Source organism: Larus michahellis, chromosome 19 (genome assembly GCF_964199755.1).
Source record: "Larus michahellis chromosome 19, bLarMic1.1, whole genome shotgun sequence".
NCBI classification, from domain to species: domain Eukaryota; kingdom Metazoa; phylum Chordata; class Aves; order Charadriiformes; family Laridae; genus Larus; species Larus michahellis.
In genome coordinates, this window is record NC_133914.1 from 5,089,209 (window position 1) to 5,103,284 (window position 14,076).

The 14,076-nt window shown below is 59.4% G+C and overlaps 3 protein-coding genes across 5 annotated transcripts; 1 reads left to right on the forward strand and 2 right to left on the reverse strand.

The window, feature by feature from the left end:
* Positions 1-188: 188 nt before the first annotated feature.
* TAF12 (TATA-box binding protein associated factor 12) lies at positions 189-7,815 on the forward strand. 3 transcript variants are annotated; one of them, XM_074563097.1, is made up of 7 exons: positions 198-310; positions 1,566-1,712; positions 3,576-3,827; positions 4,972-5,049; positions 5,352-5,466; positions 5,902-5,990; positions 7,341-7,815. In XM_074563097.1, exons 2-7 carry the CDS (start codon positions 1,644-1,646, stop codon positions 7,374-7,376), a joined length of 639 nt encoding a protein of 212 aa, XP_074419198.1. In that variant the 5' UTR covers positions 198-310; positions 1,566-1,643; the 3' UTR covers positions 7,377-7,815. The 3 variants fall into 3 exon arrangements, with proteins under 3 accessions (XP_074419200.1, XP_074419198.1, XP_074419199.1); XM_074563098.1 differs by lacking the exon at positions 198-310 and adding an exon at positions 1,195-1,471; XM_074563099.1 differs by lacking the exon at positions 1,566-1,712 and having other exon boundaries at positions 189-310.
* Positions 7,816-8,728: 913 nt separating this feature from the next.
* On the reverse strand, positions 8,729-11,418 carry LOC141733031 (ras-related protein Rab-39B-like). Its single transcript, XM_074562762.1, is given in 3 exon segments — positions 8,729-9,239; positions 10,621-11,113; positions 11,116-11,418. Coding segments are annotated over 3 exon segments (942 nt in total). The 5' UTR covers positions 11,132-11,418; the 3' UTR covers positions 8,729-8,806.
* A 10-nt stretch (positions 11,419-11,428) lies between these two features.
* On the reverse strand, positions 11,429-13,766 carry RAB42 (RAB42, member RAS oncogene family). Its single transcript, XM_074562763.1, has 2 exons — positions 13,058-13,766; positions 11,429-11,874 (listed from the first exon to the last, which is right to left on the reverse strand). Exons 1-2 carry the CDS (start codon positions 13,300-13,302, stop codon positions 11,457-11,459), a joined length of 663 nt encoding a protein of 220 aa, XP_074418864.1. The 5' UTR covers positions 13,303-13,766; the 3' UTR covers positions 11,429-11,456.
* Positions 13,767-14,076: the final 310 nt, after the last annotated feature.

Genomic DNA, 14,076 nt, shown 5'->3' on the forward strand with positions numbered 1-14,076 from the left:
ACGCGCTTCTTTGCGCCATTTCTACCTTTTTTCCCCTCAAAACTGCCGTTTCCCCGCCTCGCTGGCCCCCCGCGCCGTATGCAAATCGCGCGGGGCATGCTGGGGCGTCCGTCCTCCCCACCCCGGCCGCGCCTTCACCGAGGGGGTGGGGAGCGCCTTTGGCGGGCGCGGCGGGCTCGCTCCTGATTGGCGGCGCTGAGTAAGTGTTTCCGGGTGGTGGCGGGCGGTGCCCCCGGAAGGGCTCAGGGGAGCGCAGCGGAGGTAGCGCAGCCGGCGGCGGTGGCTCGGTCCGCCAGCGGGTCATGGGGAGGTACGGGACGGCTGGGGGGAGCTCGGGAGGGTCCTTCCCCAGGTGGGGGAGAGGCTCCAGCTGCTTTACACCCGCCTAAAAGGCGGAGGGAGGTGGGGGTGGGCGCGGCAGGCCGTGCCCGCCGCTCTCCGTGCCGGGCCGGGCCTGCAGCCGGTGTTCAGAACCCCCACCCCTGTGGCGGTCAGGGGCCTGAGGGGAGACCCCCGCAACCCTGACAGGCGGGGCCCGCCCTGGCGTGGGCTCCGGGCGGCCGTCGGTGACCTTGTCTCCTTGGCTCTTCCCCATGGCTTTGGCCGCGACTCCCCGGGAATGCTTTGGCACGGGCAGGCTTCGTTCGGCCCCATAACGGCGTTCCCTGTGGGCAGACATGGGGCTGGTGGGCTCCTCAAGTTGGTGGCTGGAAGAAAACCTCTGAGAGCGGCGTGTGTGGAGCTGTTGGCTCCCTAGATGCCAAGTGTTGGTGCTTTGGGGGTAAAAGGCGAAGCTGGAAGCTGTGAGGCGAGGAGGAAGGAGGTTTGAGCCACCCTTCAGCATCTAACAAACACATCCAAGGGGGGGAAAAAGGCCTTTCTTATTTGTTTCATTTAAACTAGTGCACCTAAAAGATCAGTGCTTGTAACAGATACTTCCTTGAGCAGTGTAAGGAAGGGCTTTTTCTCACATTTATAATACTAAAGCAAAACCCAAGAACTTTCCCAGTTTTCTCTCTATTAACAATAAAGAGACACCCAAAGACACCAAAGATCTGCCAGACGGTCCTTTGCAAAACTATTTAAATATTTGGTGAAAATCGTTATGTCTTAATGGAAGTGGGAGCCCTCTCGGCATTCCAAGGAATGTGACAAAAAGGTTTGTTTGGCTTTAATGTAGACTTTTAATTACAGCTGTAACCCTGGGCTGTCAAAGCTAACGAGTTACAGCAGGTCGGTGGTGCTAATTGCGGCCAGCAGACCTATTCCTGCCGCGGAGGGAAGCTGCCGGGCTCACCTGCGCATCGCTGCTGACAGCAGATACCAAGATACTCTGTCTTCTGACAGAAAAATGGAATTTGGCCAAATTTCTGCTCCTGCTTCAGGATCCTGGGAGATGCCTCGTCCTCTGCAGCAGCGTACGCTCGTGATTGTGTAATATCTTCTGATAGATAAACCCTCTCACGACATAGTAAGGACAATGCGTCCTCTCTTGCGTGAAGCTGTTTCCCCTTGCGATCTTACAATAGAATGGGTGATACAAAAAATATCTGGTGTTCCTGTAGGAATGAGAGTTATATGGAAGAGGAGGAAGCGAGAGTAGGTTATCGCTGACTGCTGACGTACTGGGAAGGCTTTGGGAAATGGCCTCTCCGTTCACCGGCCCCACAGCGGTTGCTGATGTAATTAAAGATCTAGACACTCAGATAGCTGTAAGTAAAGCGCCGGGGGCTTGCCACGGGGCCGGCATGTGGGATTTGTCCCGGGAATCTGCGCATCCCATTAGTTTTGCGTTTGGTGATCTTAATGGCACGCAAAGGGGTGCGATAAGATCCGTGAATAAACGAACAAAGCGACTTTATGCTAATAAAGTGCTTTCTGCCCAAGGATTTCGGAGCTTTCTCCCCTGCATGGTGGATAAGAATTCCTGCTTTCTGGATTTGTAAAGTGAGGTGTTGGGGTGATCAGCCTGAGCTAAAAGCAAGACTAGCACACTGAATCCTGATCTTGTGCTGAGCTCCTCGTCCAGCAATGCCATCTGAGGGGTTTTAGGGTGTGATTGTAATGATTTTCCATCTTTAATTAGTTAAAATTGAGCTAGGAACTTGCTGAGGGCGCTACAGAAATGTGTCTTGGATATAAATCCTCCTAAAAGGGTTCCGTGTCTGTAGGTGCGGCAGTGCATGAGTGTGCCCTAGAATGAAGCACTAAAGCAGCCGTTTCTAAGTACTCCCGTGTGATTTCTGGTTTGTGTTTTGGTATGAATTAATCCAGACTAACAAAGATTGCTCTGATGAAGGGAAAACGTGTTTGTAGCTCAGGTGGCAGACGCTCCGCTCATCGCTTTGTACGTGAACGTGCTGTAAAGCTGTTTAAACAAACTCTCCTCTTCTCTCATGTGTAAGTTCACCCTGGAACGTGTGGGCTTTTCAGAGGAGGCGTCTGCTCTCAGCGGCTGCTTCTCGCCCGTCTCTGGGCGCAACGGCAGCTGCTGCAGCCGCTGAGTGAGGGGCTTTTACATCAAACCGTTCCTTAAATGCTCCTTTCACGTGACAGACCTGTCACTGCTGCCCACACCGCTTGTGGGGGTGGAAGGCCCAGGGTTTGGATGAGTTTTCTCTCACAGAGCAGTAAAGGCAGAGCAAAGCTTCATCAGTCGGGGGGTTTTAGAGCCTTCCAGCCATGAAATATAGGAGTTGCCAGTCAGTCTGTGTGTTAGCTCGGTGGCCAGTAACCTGAACAACGTCGGCACCAAAGGGTGAACCTGGAAGATCTGGGTAACCAGTTAAGCTGCCACAACTCACTTCTGGTTCACCATTAACAGCTCAGTAAACCTGACTTCGTTTACTGCGGCTGTCGGTTGCCCGGTGTGGGAAGAACAAATCGAAGGTGTGGGTGTCTGCGTGTGTTTCTCTGTCACGTTACCTCTGAGTTACCCAGACTTGTGCTCTCAGAACCAAAACCGAACTGATACAAGCTGCCATCGAGGGATCGCTGTGGGTCAGGCTTGAAGTGTTGCCAAAAACGAGACCTCTACCCTGTGGCGGACACCCAAGGGAGCTTGAACCCTGTCTTCTTCTCAGGCCCACGGAGCGTGGAGATGAGAACCCAAACGCTGTGCCTGCTGTTCCGTTCCCCTGCATCGCTGCCGCAGGAGCAAGCCGTGTCCTTTAGTTAAATCTTCTTTGCGTGTTCTTTTCCTGGAAGCTCTTTGTGGTCCAAGTGAAATGTGTTCCGAAAGGCCCTGACCGGAGGGCGAGGGGTGGACACGCGCATGGGATTCATCCCAAGGAAGGAGCAGGCGGGTCAGTGCCGCTGCAGAGGTGCTGCCTCTTGTCAGTGCGCGGCGTGCAGCCGCTGTCCTTCTTGTGGCAAACTTCATATTCCATATAACAGGGAATGTTTTCTCTTCTTCTAAACATTGCTCGTCCCTTCTTGCTGTGGCCAGAGAGACCCACTCCTCTATAAACCTCTGGGCCCCGTCAGGACACTACGGTTTCACTCTTGACCAAAGATGTGATCACCCTGTTGAATTCTTTCTGTTTGCTAACTCTGGCTTTTGTTTCCTTTTCCAGTTGATTGGTTTGGGTCCCCACAACCCCAAGAAGAAGCAGGACCTAGATAAGCTTTATGATCTAAAAGCTAAAGCCCAACAGATTATGAACCAGTTTGGCCCCTCTACCTTGATCAACCTCTCCAACTTCTCCTCCATAAAGCCAGAACCAGCCAGCACTCCCCCGCAGAGCTCCATGGCCAACAGCACCACCGTGGCAAAGATGCCGGGGACGCCCAGCGGAGGAGGACGGCTCAGTCCTGAAAGCAACCAGGTAATTTCATCCCCGATTTTAGGACAATGGGGGAGATGCTCAGACCTGCCCCGGCTTAATTCCTTCCTTAAACTATCAGCAAAAACATAATGTCTAGTACAGTATCAGTTACGGAGCGAGCAAACGTCTTCATGTGTTTCTTCTCTTCAGGCTGGATGGGGTATGGACGCTGTAGGTGTAGAGGTTTTTTCAGTCTCAGGAGAATGTATTTTGGGGACATAATTGGGAAATTCTTAAATGTGGTTTACATGGGAGAAATAGAAGTGCAGGTTTGTAGCCTCTGTGTTACGGGGATGGTGCGAGAGGCAGCGTTGGTGCCAGGAGCTGCTGAGTTGCGTGTTTGCTTGTTGGTGTCGAGCCTTTGACATGCGTAAAATATGCTGCTGCCCAGCAAGTGCTCCCGGAACGCACCCTGGTCTCTCTGCGGGCTTCGTTGGCACCGTGACCGCTCTGCGAAGAGTACAAACGCCCTGACACAAACACACGCACAGCAGTTTCACCGTTGGTGTAAGGGCACCAGGAAGGGCAGGAATTTCCCGCCTGTGTCTGGTTCATCTCACCAGGCCGAGGGATCAGTGGTGACAACTTTCATCCATACCCAATAAGACTAACTAGGGCCCCCGCTGCTGTTCGGCAGCAGTATAATTTCTGCTCCCTGCCATGTTTGGGCTGAGAGGGTGCTGCCTTCTGCCCTAGAATAACCCAGTGCTCTCGTATCTCGTGTTTTCCATTTGAAACGCTAAAGGTGATAAGCGCTAGAGCCATGGAAGTACTTCATTTGGTCACGAATAGTTTGCTTGCGCTTGCTGTCTGCCCCTTAAGACTTCTAGTTCTGCCTTTGTCCCCTCTTGCCCGCAGCCTCGTGGTGTTTCAGTGCCAGTTTGGTGCAGGAGACTTATTTATCCTGGCCTGCTGCATTCCACTTTCCGGTCAGAGCAACCACAGGGGCTTGAAAATAACTCCTTAACGCCTGATATTTCTTATCTCTGCCATTCCTGAGCTGATACGCTGTGTCAACACGTGTGTTTTGGGCCTCGGAGGGGGGGGTGGGGGTGGGGGAGGAGGTCTTTTATGGCTGTGCTGCGTGAGCAGCTGCTTTGCTAAAATAGGGCAGTAAATTGTTCCTCTTCTCCCCCGCGCCCAGGTTTTAACCAAGAAGAAATTGCAGGACCTGGTGCGTGAGGTCGATCCGAACGAGCAGCTGGATGAAGACGTGGAGGAAGTAAGTATCGACCCATGGCAGGGGCTGCAAAAAGAGCTAATCTGGGATTTTTCACGCCCCGGCGGCCCTTTGTCCGAGGCAGGGAGGGTTGGTTCATATAAAGCTGCCATATTCTGATGTTCGCTGCAGCTTTCAGCTATCCGTGTCTGTATCTGTGTCTCGGTGTCAAAAAGAGTTTTAAAACGGCAATTGTAGCAACCACCTTTGAAATCCTAGCTTCTGCGTCTTAATTTTCATACTTTCTGCATAATTTCAGCTGCTCGGCACTGATAATACTGGTTGTTGTCCTTGTTCTGCCACAGATGCTGTTGCAGATCGCCGATGATTTCATAGAGAGCGTGGTGACGGCTGCCTGCCAGCTTGCGCGGCATCGCAAGTCGAACACCCTGGAAGTCAAAGACGTCCAGTTGCATCTCGGTGGGTGATTTAATTTTTCCCCCCTTTGCTGAGAGCTGGGCTCGTGCCCTGAACTCGGGGCACGGCCGCGGCGTTGGGGTGGAAACCTGTGAGTAGCTACAGATTCGTCGCTATTGAATAATGGCTTAATAATCAGGGGGTGAACGAGGTGTCTGCTGCCCCTCACCGTCCCTTCTCCAAATTTTGCAATTTTTAGCTGTCCATCACCCGGTGTTGGAAGGTCCCTGCCACAGGGGACTGCGTTTTTACCGTGTTTAATGTTGTGCAGCCCTCTGCTGCTCTGCTTTTGGGAAGCTTTTATAGCTGGAACACAGCTCACCAGCACGTCTCTAGCACCGGCTCCGGGCAGACGTGCTGCCGGTATGTTTGTGGTGACGAGGGATGCTCCTGCGGTGGGCGGTTGGGGTGTGCTGACCTGCGCTCTCTCTCTTCCAGAGCGTCAGTGGAACATGTGGATCCCGGGCTTTGGTTCGGAAGAAATCAGGCCCTACAAAAAAGCCTGCACTACAGAAGCTCACAAACAGGTAAGGAGCCCTCAGTAACACGGAGAATCGCATGGTAGAAGGCTGATGCGGGGAGGGTGGCCTTGGACTCCTGGCACAACGTGAATTTGTAGCCTCTTCCAAGTGGTTTGGGCTTGGAATAACTTCCAGAGTCTCCTTGTCTGTTTGCGCGGAGAGGACTGAGGTTGCTCTGGCTCCTCTGTGGTGGTGCAGTGCTGGCTGTGCCCTGAGAGCAGCAGCAGCACTCGCTCTCTGAAGGGCAGCCCAGCTTGGAAGGGTTAAAAACCAGCTGAGAGCTGCAGGCAGTCGCTTGTCAGCTGCCCCCTGGCAGATCGTGTGCTCTGTTGTGCAGAAGGGACTGAAAACACATTGCCGGCGACTCTGGGCTGCTCACCACCGTAAGAATTTCAACAGCTGCAAAAAGGCTAAGGGCCTGGGACGGTCAGAGAGCACGCCGTTGTCCTGGGATCGCAGCTGTAGATTGGAGCTGGACGGCTCTGGGGATTTTTACCCTTAATTTTGCTTTTGCTGAATTGGGCCATCGCTTTTTAAGTGTCCGGTCGGAGCCAGGGAGGAGCTGCCCTGCAGGAGCTGTTGGAGTTTATGGAGGATACTGCATAGAATCACAGAATGGTTCGGGTTGGAAGGGAGCTTAAAGCCCACCCAGTGCCACCCCCTGCCCTGGGCAGGGACACCTCCCACCAGACCAGGTTGCTCCAAGCCCCGTCCAACCTGGCCTTGAACCCCTCCAGGGATGGGGCAGCCACAGCTTCTCTGGGCAACCTGGGCCAGGGGCTCACCGCCCTCACAGCCAAGAATTTCTTCACAAGATCTCATCTAAATCTCCCCTCCTTCAGTTCAAAACCATTCCCCCTGGTCCCATGGCTCCCCTCCCTGATCCAGAGTCCCTCCCCAGCTTTCCTGGAGCCCCTTTAGGGACTGGAAGGGGCTGGAAGGTCTCCCCGGAGCCTTCTCTTCTCCAGGCTGAGCCCCCCCCAGCTCTCTCAGCCTGTCCCCACAGCAGAGGGGCTCCAGCCCTCCCAGCATCTCCCCTCTGAAGCTCCCGCAGCAGCAGCGGGGAGGCCCTGAAGTGGGGTTTGATCCCCTGCTCTGTTTAATCCCGTTGCCCCTCGCTCGTGTCGGTGTTTCACTTTCCAACCCCGCGTGCCAGGGAGAGGAGCACAGACGCTTCCTTTTCCTCTGGCTCCAGCTTGGGACCCCATTAACATTCAAACAGACCTGAAAGACCTGTGTGGAAACGAGTCAGGCAGTGTCCTGAGAGAACCCGACATCCCTTGTTCCTGCAGGTTGTTTTGCAGGAACCTTGTCTGAGACGCTCCGCTTCCCACGTTTTTCTCTTTCTTCTTACAGAGAATGGCACTGATTCGCAAAACTACCAAGAAATAGCCCCTGGGAAGAGCCGGGAGAAGACGCCAGTGCATTTTGGGATATTTGCCTCTCCACTAAAGCCTCCACGATGCCATCCATGGGATATTTTTTTTAATGCTTTACAGAGAAGCATATATTTTTTATTAACGGTGCAGCAATATCTTGACTTTATGAGGAGATCTGCCAAAAACATTCTACGCCCCCTTCCTCATTGCCCCTAAAGAGCGCAACGTATCTCAAAACAAAGACTTTTATTTGTGACTTGAAAGTGGTTTATCGTATAAGTGATTATCCAAGGGACAGAGCATTTTGATCTTGTGTGGGACAGTATTAGAAGCATCTGTAGAGGTTTTTGTTTCCTTCTTCCTGCCCCTACCTGCTCCAGTACTTTGTAATGTCAGTGTTTATATAAATACTTGCGTTTGTTTTACATGAATAAAGAAATTATTAATCTAAACCCGTCGCGCGGCCTCGTGCTCTCCAAACAGCGCGGGGAGGGAGTGCGAGTGCCATGGGCGGCCTCCCCGTTGCCTGGTTTCTGCTGTTTGCCTCCGAGGTCTCCTGCCCTGGGCTTTGGAGGGACTGGAAGGATGGATTTGGCCGCCTCTGCCGCGCTGATGGGGCTGGGACGGCGCCTTCCCTCCCCCTCCAGCCCGGGGTGAGGAGTTTGCCCATCGCTTGGAGTGGGACAGGGTGACTGAGGACAAGAAATCACGGCGATCCGGGTTTTCTCCTCGCCTGGGACATCAAGAAATGCCGCGTCGTCCTGCCTGTTCCTGCCTGCTCTGCTCAAAGTGGTGAACGTCAGCTCCAGCCGGGGCTACGGGGGAAACTGCCTTGGCTGTAGTTCAGAAACCGGTACGGCTGCTCTCTCCTCCTCCCTGCGGAGCCCAAGGACTGCGGTAAACGCAGCCGAGGCCTGTCTGGGTGCCCGGGGCCGCGCTCGGCTGCTGCTGGGGGGGGGACGTGGGGTTGTTCAGTGGCTGCTCCAGCTCGGGGGAGCCGTAGGAGCCGCTCAGACCAGGGCGCTTTGTCCTCCCGAGCTCTGAGCGAACGGGTCGGGCGGTGAAAGGGGATTCGGATCAATGCTGATCCGAGGCAGGACATGGGGTGCCGGGAGGACCCGTGGTTCCTCTCCCTGGGAGGGGAGGGTGGACGCAGCCTTGCAGAAAGGGGTTTGGAGAGAAAATAGGGGAAAGGGGGGACACAAACCTCTCTGCAGCCCCCGAACCTGTCCTGCCTGGGGACTTCACCCTTCCCCTGGGCAGCCTCGGCGCCGGCTGCTTCCCCTTCCCCAGGAAAACACGGGCAGGCGCGGGGGTGAACAGGGGGTGTTTAATGCGCCCCAGCCGTCGCCAGCCGCTCCACCTCTGCCTCACGCCCTGCGCGGAGCCCGGAGTGTCCCAGCGCCCCCCCACCCCGAGGACAGGCTGCCGGTGTCCCCGGTTTTAGCACGAGCATTTTTTCCGCTTCTCTTCCTTCTCCGGCGCCCGAGCCTTGAGCGACGCCGGCAGCGGGATGCTGCACTTCACCCCGTCCCACGCCTCGGTGGCAGCCAGCCGCCCCGTTTGCAGCGCCTGGTAGATGGCCACGGTCAACATCTGGAAAGCCTGGACCACGTTGCTGGCGTCCTTGGCCGAGGTCTCCACGTACTGCACCCCCAGCGCGGCCGCCAGCTTCTCCGCCTCCCTCCTGCCCACCCGCCGCTGCCCGGCCAGGTCGCTCTTGTGCCCCACCAGCAAGAAAACGATGCGGAAGGGCTGGACCGTGTCCGTCACTTCCCGGTGCCACTGCCGGACGCTCTCGAAGGACGCGCGGTTGGTGAGGTCAAAGAGCAGCATCCCCCCGGCCGAGTTACGGTAGTAGGAGCGAGTCACGGATCTGGGAGGGGGGGGGGGAAGAGAAACGGGGTGAGGAGCCCCCGGGGCTGCCCTGGGCAGCAGCTCCCCCACCTGCGGCGCAGCCCAGCCCGGGTCCTGCCCTCCGCAGCCGCACACCGCGCTCAAACCACCGTAAGAGCGAGGAGAATCGTCCCTTTTGGTGTGCCAGCGAGTGGTCTGAGCATCTCTGCCCCTGCTCGGCCACCAAAGCTCGGCTGGTCCCGGCAGCCATGGCCCTGGAGCTCTCCCGTCCCCTGCAGCCATGGCCCTGGAGCTCTCCCATCCCCTGGAGCCATGGTCCCGGAGCTCTCCCGTTCCCTGCAGCCAAGTCCCCAGTGCTCTCCCATCCTCTGCAGCCATGGCCCTGGAGCTCTCCCATCCCCTGGAGCCATGTCCCCGGAGCTCTCCTGTCCCCGGAGCTCTCCCATCCTCTGCAGCCATGTCCCCGGAGCTCTCCTGTCCCCTTTAACCATGTCCCCGGAGCTCTCCTGTCCCCTTTAACCATGTCCCTGGAGCTCTCCCATCCCCTTTAACCATGTCCCTGGAGCTCTCCCGTCCCCTGCAGCCATGGCCCTTGAGCTCTCCCATCCCCTGGAGCCGTTTCCCTGGAGCTCTCCCGTCCCCTGCAGCCATGGCCCTTGAGCTCTCCCGTCCCCGGAGCTCTCCCATCCCCTTCACCCATGTCGCCAGGGCTCTCCCATCCCCTGGAGCCATGTCCCTTGAGTTTGCCCATCCCCTGGAGCCATGCTCCTGGAGCTCTCCCGTCCCCTGGAGCCATGCTCCTGGAGCTCTCCTGTCCCCAGAGCTCTCCCATCCCATTTAACTGTGTCCCTGGAGCTCTCCTGTCCCCTGCAGCCATGGCCCCAGAGCTCGGCTGTCCCCTTTAGCCCTAGGTCTGCCATTCTCCCGTCCCCTGCAGCCACCCCCCAGAGTCCCCCTGTCCCCAGCGCCAGCCTGGCCGGCGCGGGCAGCCTTGGCGGTGTGGGGCGGTGGGGTGTGAAGGCTCCCGGCAGCCGAGCCCTGTGGGCTCCGAGCCTCTTCCCCCAGCCCTCCGCAGACGGAGGGGGGCAGAGGGGTGCTGGGGGGGGTCCCGTACTCCCTTTGGAGCTGGAGCAAGGGTTTACAAGGCAACCCCGAGGGCTCCTTTCCATGGAAACAGCCTTGGCTTTGGCTCACGTGGGTCCCTGCAGCCTGCCCGGTGTGGGGCACGGTGGTTCCTCACCCATAGGGCATGGGTGGGGGGGAACACAGCCCCATCCAGGCCCTGCCCAGGGTTGGGAATCACAACATCTCGCCATCCCACCCCAAATCCCGGGGGGGGGGGACACACCCGTCTCCATCACCCCCTCCCCACCCTGCCCCATGGCCGGAGCCGGACCCACCTGAACCGCTCCTGCCCGGCCGTGTCCCAGAACTGCAGCTTCACCCGCATCCCCGGCTCCAGCTCCACGAACTGGACGTAGAAATCCACCCCCACCGTCTGGTTGACGGCGTCCAGGAAGACGCCCTCGGTGTAACGCCGCAGCAGCGAGGATTTCCCCACCGTCGAGTCCCCCAGCATGATCACCCGGAACTGGTACTGCCACCGCGGCTCCATCGGCGCCTCCGTCACCCGCCGCCCCCGCGCCGGGCGCCTGTACGGGCAGGCAGCGCCGGGCTCCTCCACCCAGGAGGCGTTCCCGCCCGCCATGGCTGCTGGCTGGCCCCTTCTGGAACCCCTTTCATCCCTTTTTCCTTGGCTCCATCCAGCTGGAAGCACTCCGGGAGGGGGTTCCTGGTGCCATTTTCCAAGGGGGTGGCCCTGGGACACGAGGCCTGAGTGACACAGTGATTTGGGGGGTGTCTCACCCCATCCGCAACCCAGCCCCCCCCCCGCCAAAGCATCTCACCCATGTCATGAGTTGAGCTGAGCACGGTGGCGTGGCCCTGCGAGGGGTCCGGCACTCGCCGCAGCCTTTATTTAATGTGGAAAAGCCTCAAGTTTATTAAAAACACTCCTGCGGGGGAGCAGTATTTTAGTATTTTTTCAGAGCCCCCAAATCAAAGCTGGAAATAAACCTGGGGGAGGGACACAAAGCCCCGCACATCACCCAAGGGCTGGGGGGGGGCACACACGAAGCCCCGTGCATCACCCAAGGGCAGGGGAGGACACACAAATCTCTCCACCCCTGCGAAAGGGCAGGAGTGGAGGGTCCTGTGTGTCCCCCCCCCGTCCCCATCAGCACTGGCAGCGCTGCCGCGGCTCCCCCCGCGCCGGGGGCCGGGGGCGGCTGCGGCTGGGGATGAGCCTGATGCCACCGCAGCCCCGGTGAGGGGTGACCCCCCCCCGGCCCAGCGCCTGCTGGATGCCCCCCGCCAGCGTCTGGAAGGCCAGCTCCACGTTGAGGTTGCCGCGGGCCGAGGTCTCCACGAAGGCCACCATGCCCAGGCTGGCGGCGAGGTGCCCGGCCTCCTCCGCCGACACGGCTCGCTGGGCCACCAGGTCACACTTGTGTCCCACCAGGACGAAGGCGGGGGGACGGTCCCCGGCGGCTTCGCGGTGCCACTCGGGGACGCGCTCGAAGGACGCGCGGTTGGTGAGGTCGAACACCAGCAGCACCCCCGCTGCGCTCCGGTAGAAGGACCTGGTGATGGACCTGGGCACACCACGGGGGGGGGTGGTGGTTGGGGGACACCCCGGCACCCCCCAGCCCCTGCACCCACCGCTCCAGGATGGGACTCGGGGGACTTTTGGGACCTCAGGAGCAGGGAGGGGAGACCTGCCCAGACCATCTGCACCCCAATTTTCCATTCAGCATCCCCCCCCCTCCAGACTGGGGAGCTCCGGAAGGGTTTTGTAGGGGCTCGGGGATCCCTCTCACCCCCCACCCCAGGCCGGGGTGCGGTGGGGACGGGGCAGCACCCAGGCGTGGGTGCCGATGGGGCTGAGCACAGGGCAGAGACAGGGCACACCCAGACCAACCTGGGGCCCCCAGGAGGCTCCCAGGGATGGGGGCAGCGCGGGACCACCCCCCCCCCGGCTCCAGCCACAGCTCCTGCCTCGCCAGCCCCTCGCGCTCCATTCGAGCCTCCTTCACACTCCCGGCTCCGGCCTGATGCGATCAGGGAGGGAATCACCCGGCCCCAGCCCAACGGCACCCCAGGACTGGGACCGGGACCCCAGGACCAGAACCCCAGGACCAGCATCGGGACCCCAAGACTGGGCCCCCAGGATTGGTACCCCAGCACCAGGACCATCGCCCCAGAACCAGCACCCCAGCACTGGCACCCCAGGTCTGGGACCCCAGGACCAGCACCCCAGGACCAGCACCCCAGGAATGGGACCCCAGGACCAGGACCATCACCCCAGGACTGGGACCCCAGGACCAGGAACATCACCCCAGGACCAGGACCCCAGGACTGGGACCCCAGGACTGGGACTATCATCCCAGGACCGGGCCCCCAGGACCAGGACCATCACCCCAGGAGTGGGACCCCAGGATGACGACTGTGACCCCAGGATTGGTACCCCAAGACTGGGACCTCAGGATTGGTACCCCAGGACCAGGACCATCACCCCGGAAACAGCACCCCAGGACCAGGACGCCAAGAGTGGGACCCCAGGAGCAGCACCCAGCCCTGCTCCTTTGGCCGCTCCCCAAAACCAGCTCCAGCTTCTCCCCGAGCTCACCGCAGGGTTCCACCGTCCCCTAAAGCGTCACCGTCCCCACACGCCCGGCCGGGGACTTCACACCCACCCCGGGGTGGGGGGGACGAGTCCATTGGGTGCTGGGGTCCCGCGTGGGGGCTGTGTCCCCCTCCCCTGTGTCCCCACCTCACCTGAACCTCTCCTGGCCGGCTGTGTCCCAGAGCTGCAGCTTGGCCCTGCCGGCGGGTGACAAGGGGATGGTGCGGCTGTAGAAGTCCACGCCGACGGTGGGGCAGGGGGTGGCCGCCCCCCCGGCCGGACCCTCCGCAAAGCAGCGTAGCAGCGACGACTTCCCCACTGCCGCGTCCCCCAGCACGATGACACGGAACTGGTAGTGTCCCCCGAGGTCGGGGTCCTGGGGGGCACCCGTCCCCATGCTGGCGGCTGCGCTCGGTGGCCAGATCCCGACCTGGCGGGGATTTGCTGTGCTGGCAGCGCTGGGGACAGGTCTCCAGCCTTGTCCCCACCCCGCAGCACCTTCCCCGGGTGGACAAACAAACTGTCACGGGGAGGAGGGAGAAGCTGCTGGCCCCATCCTTGTCCTCCTGTCCCCAGGACGCTGTTTGGTGCTGTCACACACGAGGTCTGTCTGTCCCGCTGTCTGGCTTTGGTGACAAAGACAGTGACAGCCAGGCTGCGGGAATACAAAGAGGCTGCCGAAGAGGGGCTGATGCCTCCGGGGAAGCCAAAATCATGGAGCGGGGGGGGAAACGGGACACAAGCTCCGTGGAAAAGGGGCTTTTGTATCCCCAAGGGGAGAGGGGAAGAGGGGTCAGAGGAACCGACTGCATCCCCAGGACAAAGGTTCTCTCTGCTAACAGCCGGCGCGGGGACTTTGCCATCGCCCTGCCCTCCCCCTCGGGCAGAGACAGGCAATAACAGCCCCCCCGCGACAGCTCTGGGGCTGTTTTCACCCCCTTTTGCTCTCCATCGGGAGAAAACAGGCGACGGGAGTCACCGGGGCTGCAGCAGAGAACGTTGGACACGGTGAGACACGGCCCTCGCCCGGGGAAGGAGCCGCTCCATGCTCCTCTGACTCCCCAGGAGCATTTCCTGCGCCCCAGGGACCCACCGCCCCAGAGGGGGGGTTCCAGCAGAAGAGATGCTGCTGGTCAAGGTGGCTGCAGTGTCCAACGGGCTTTCGCACCAC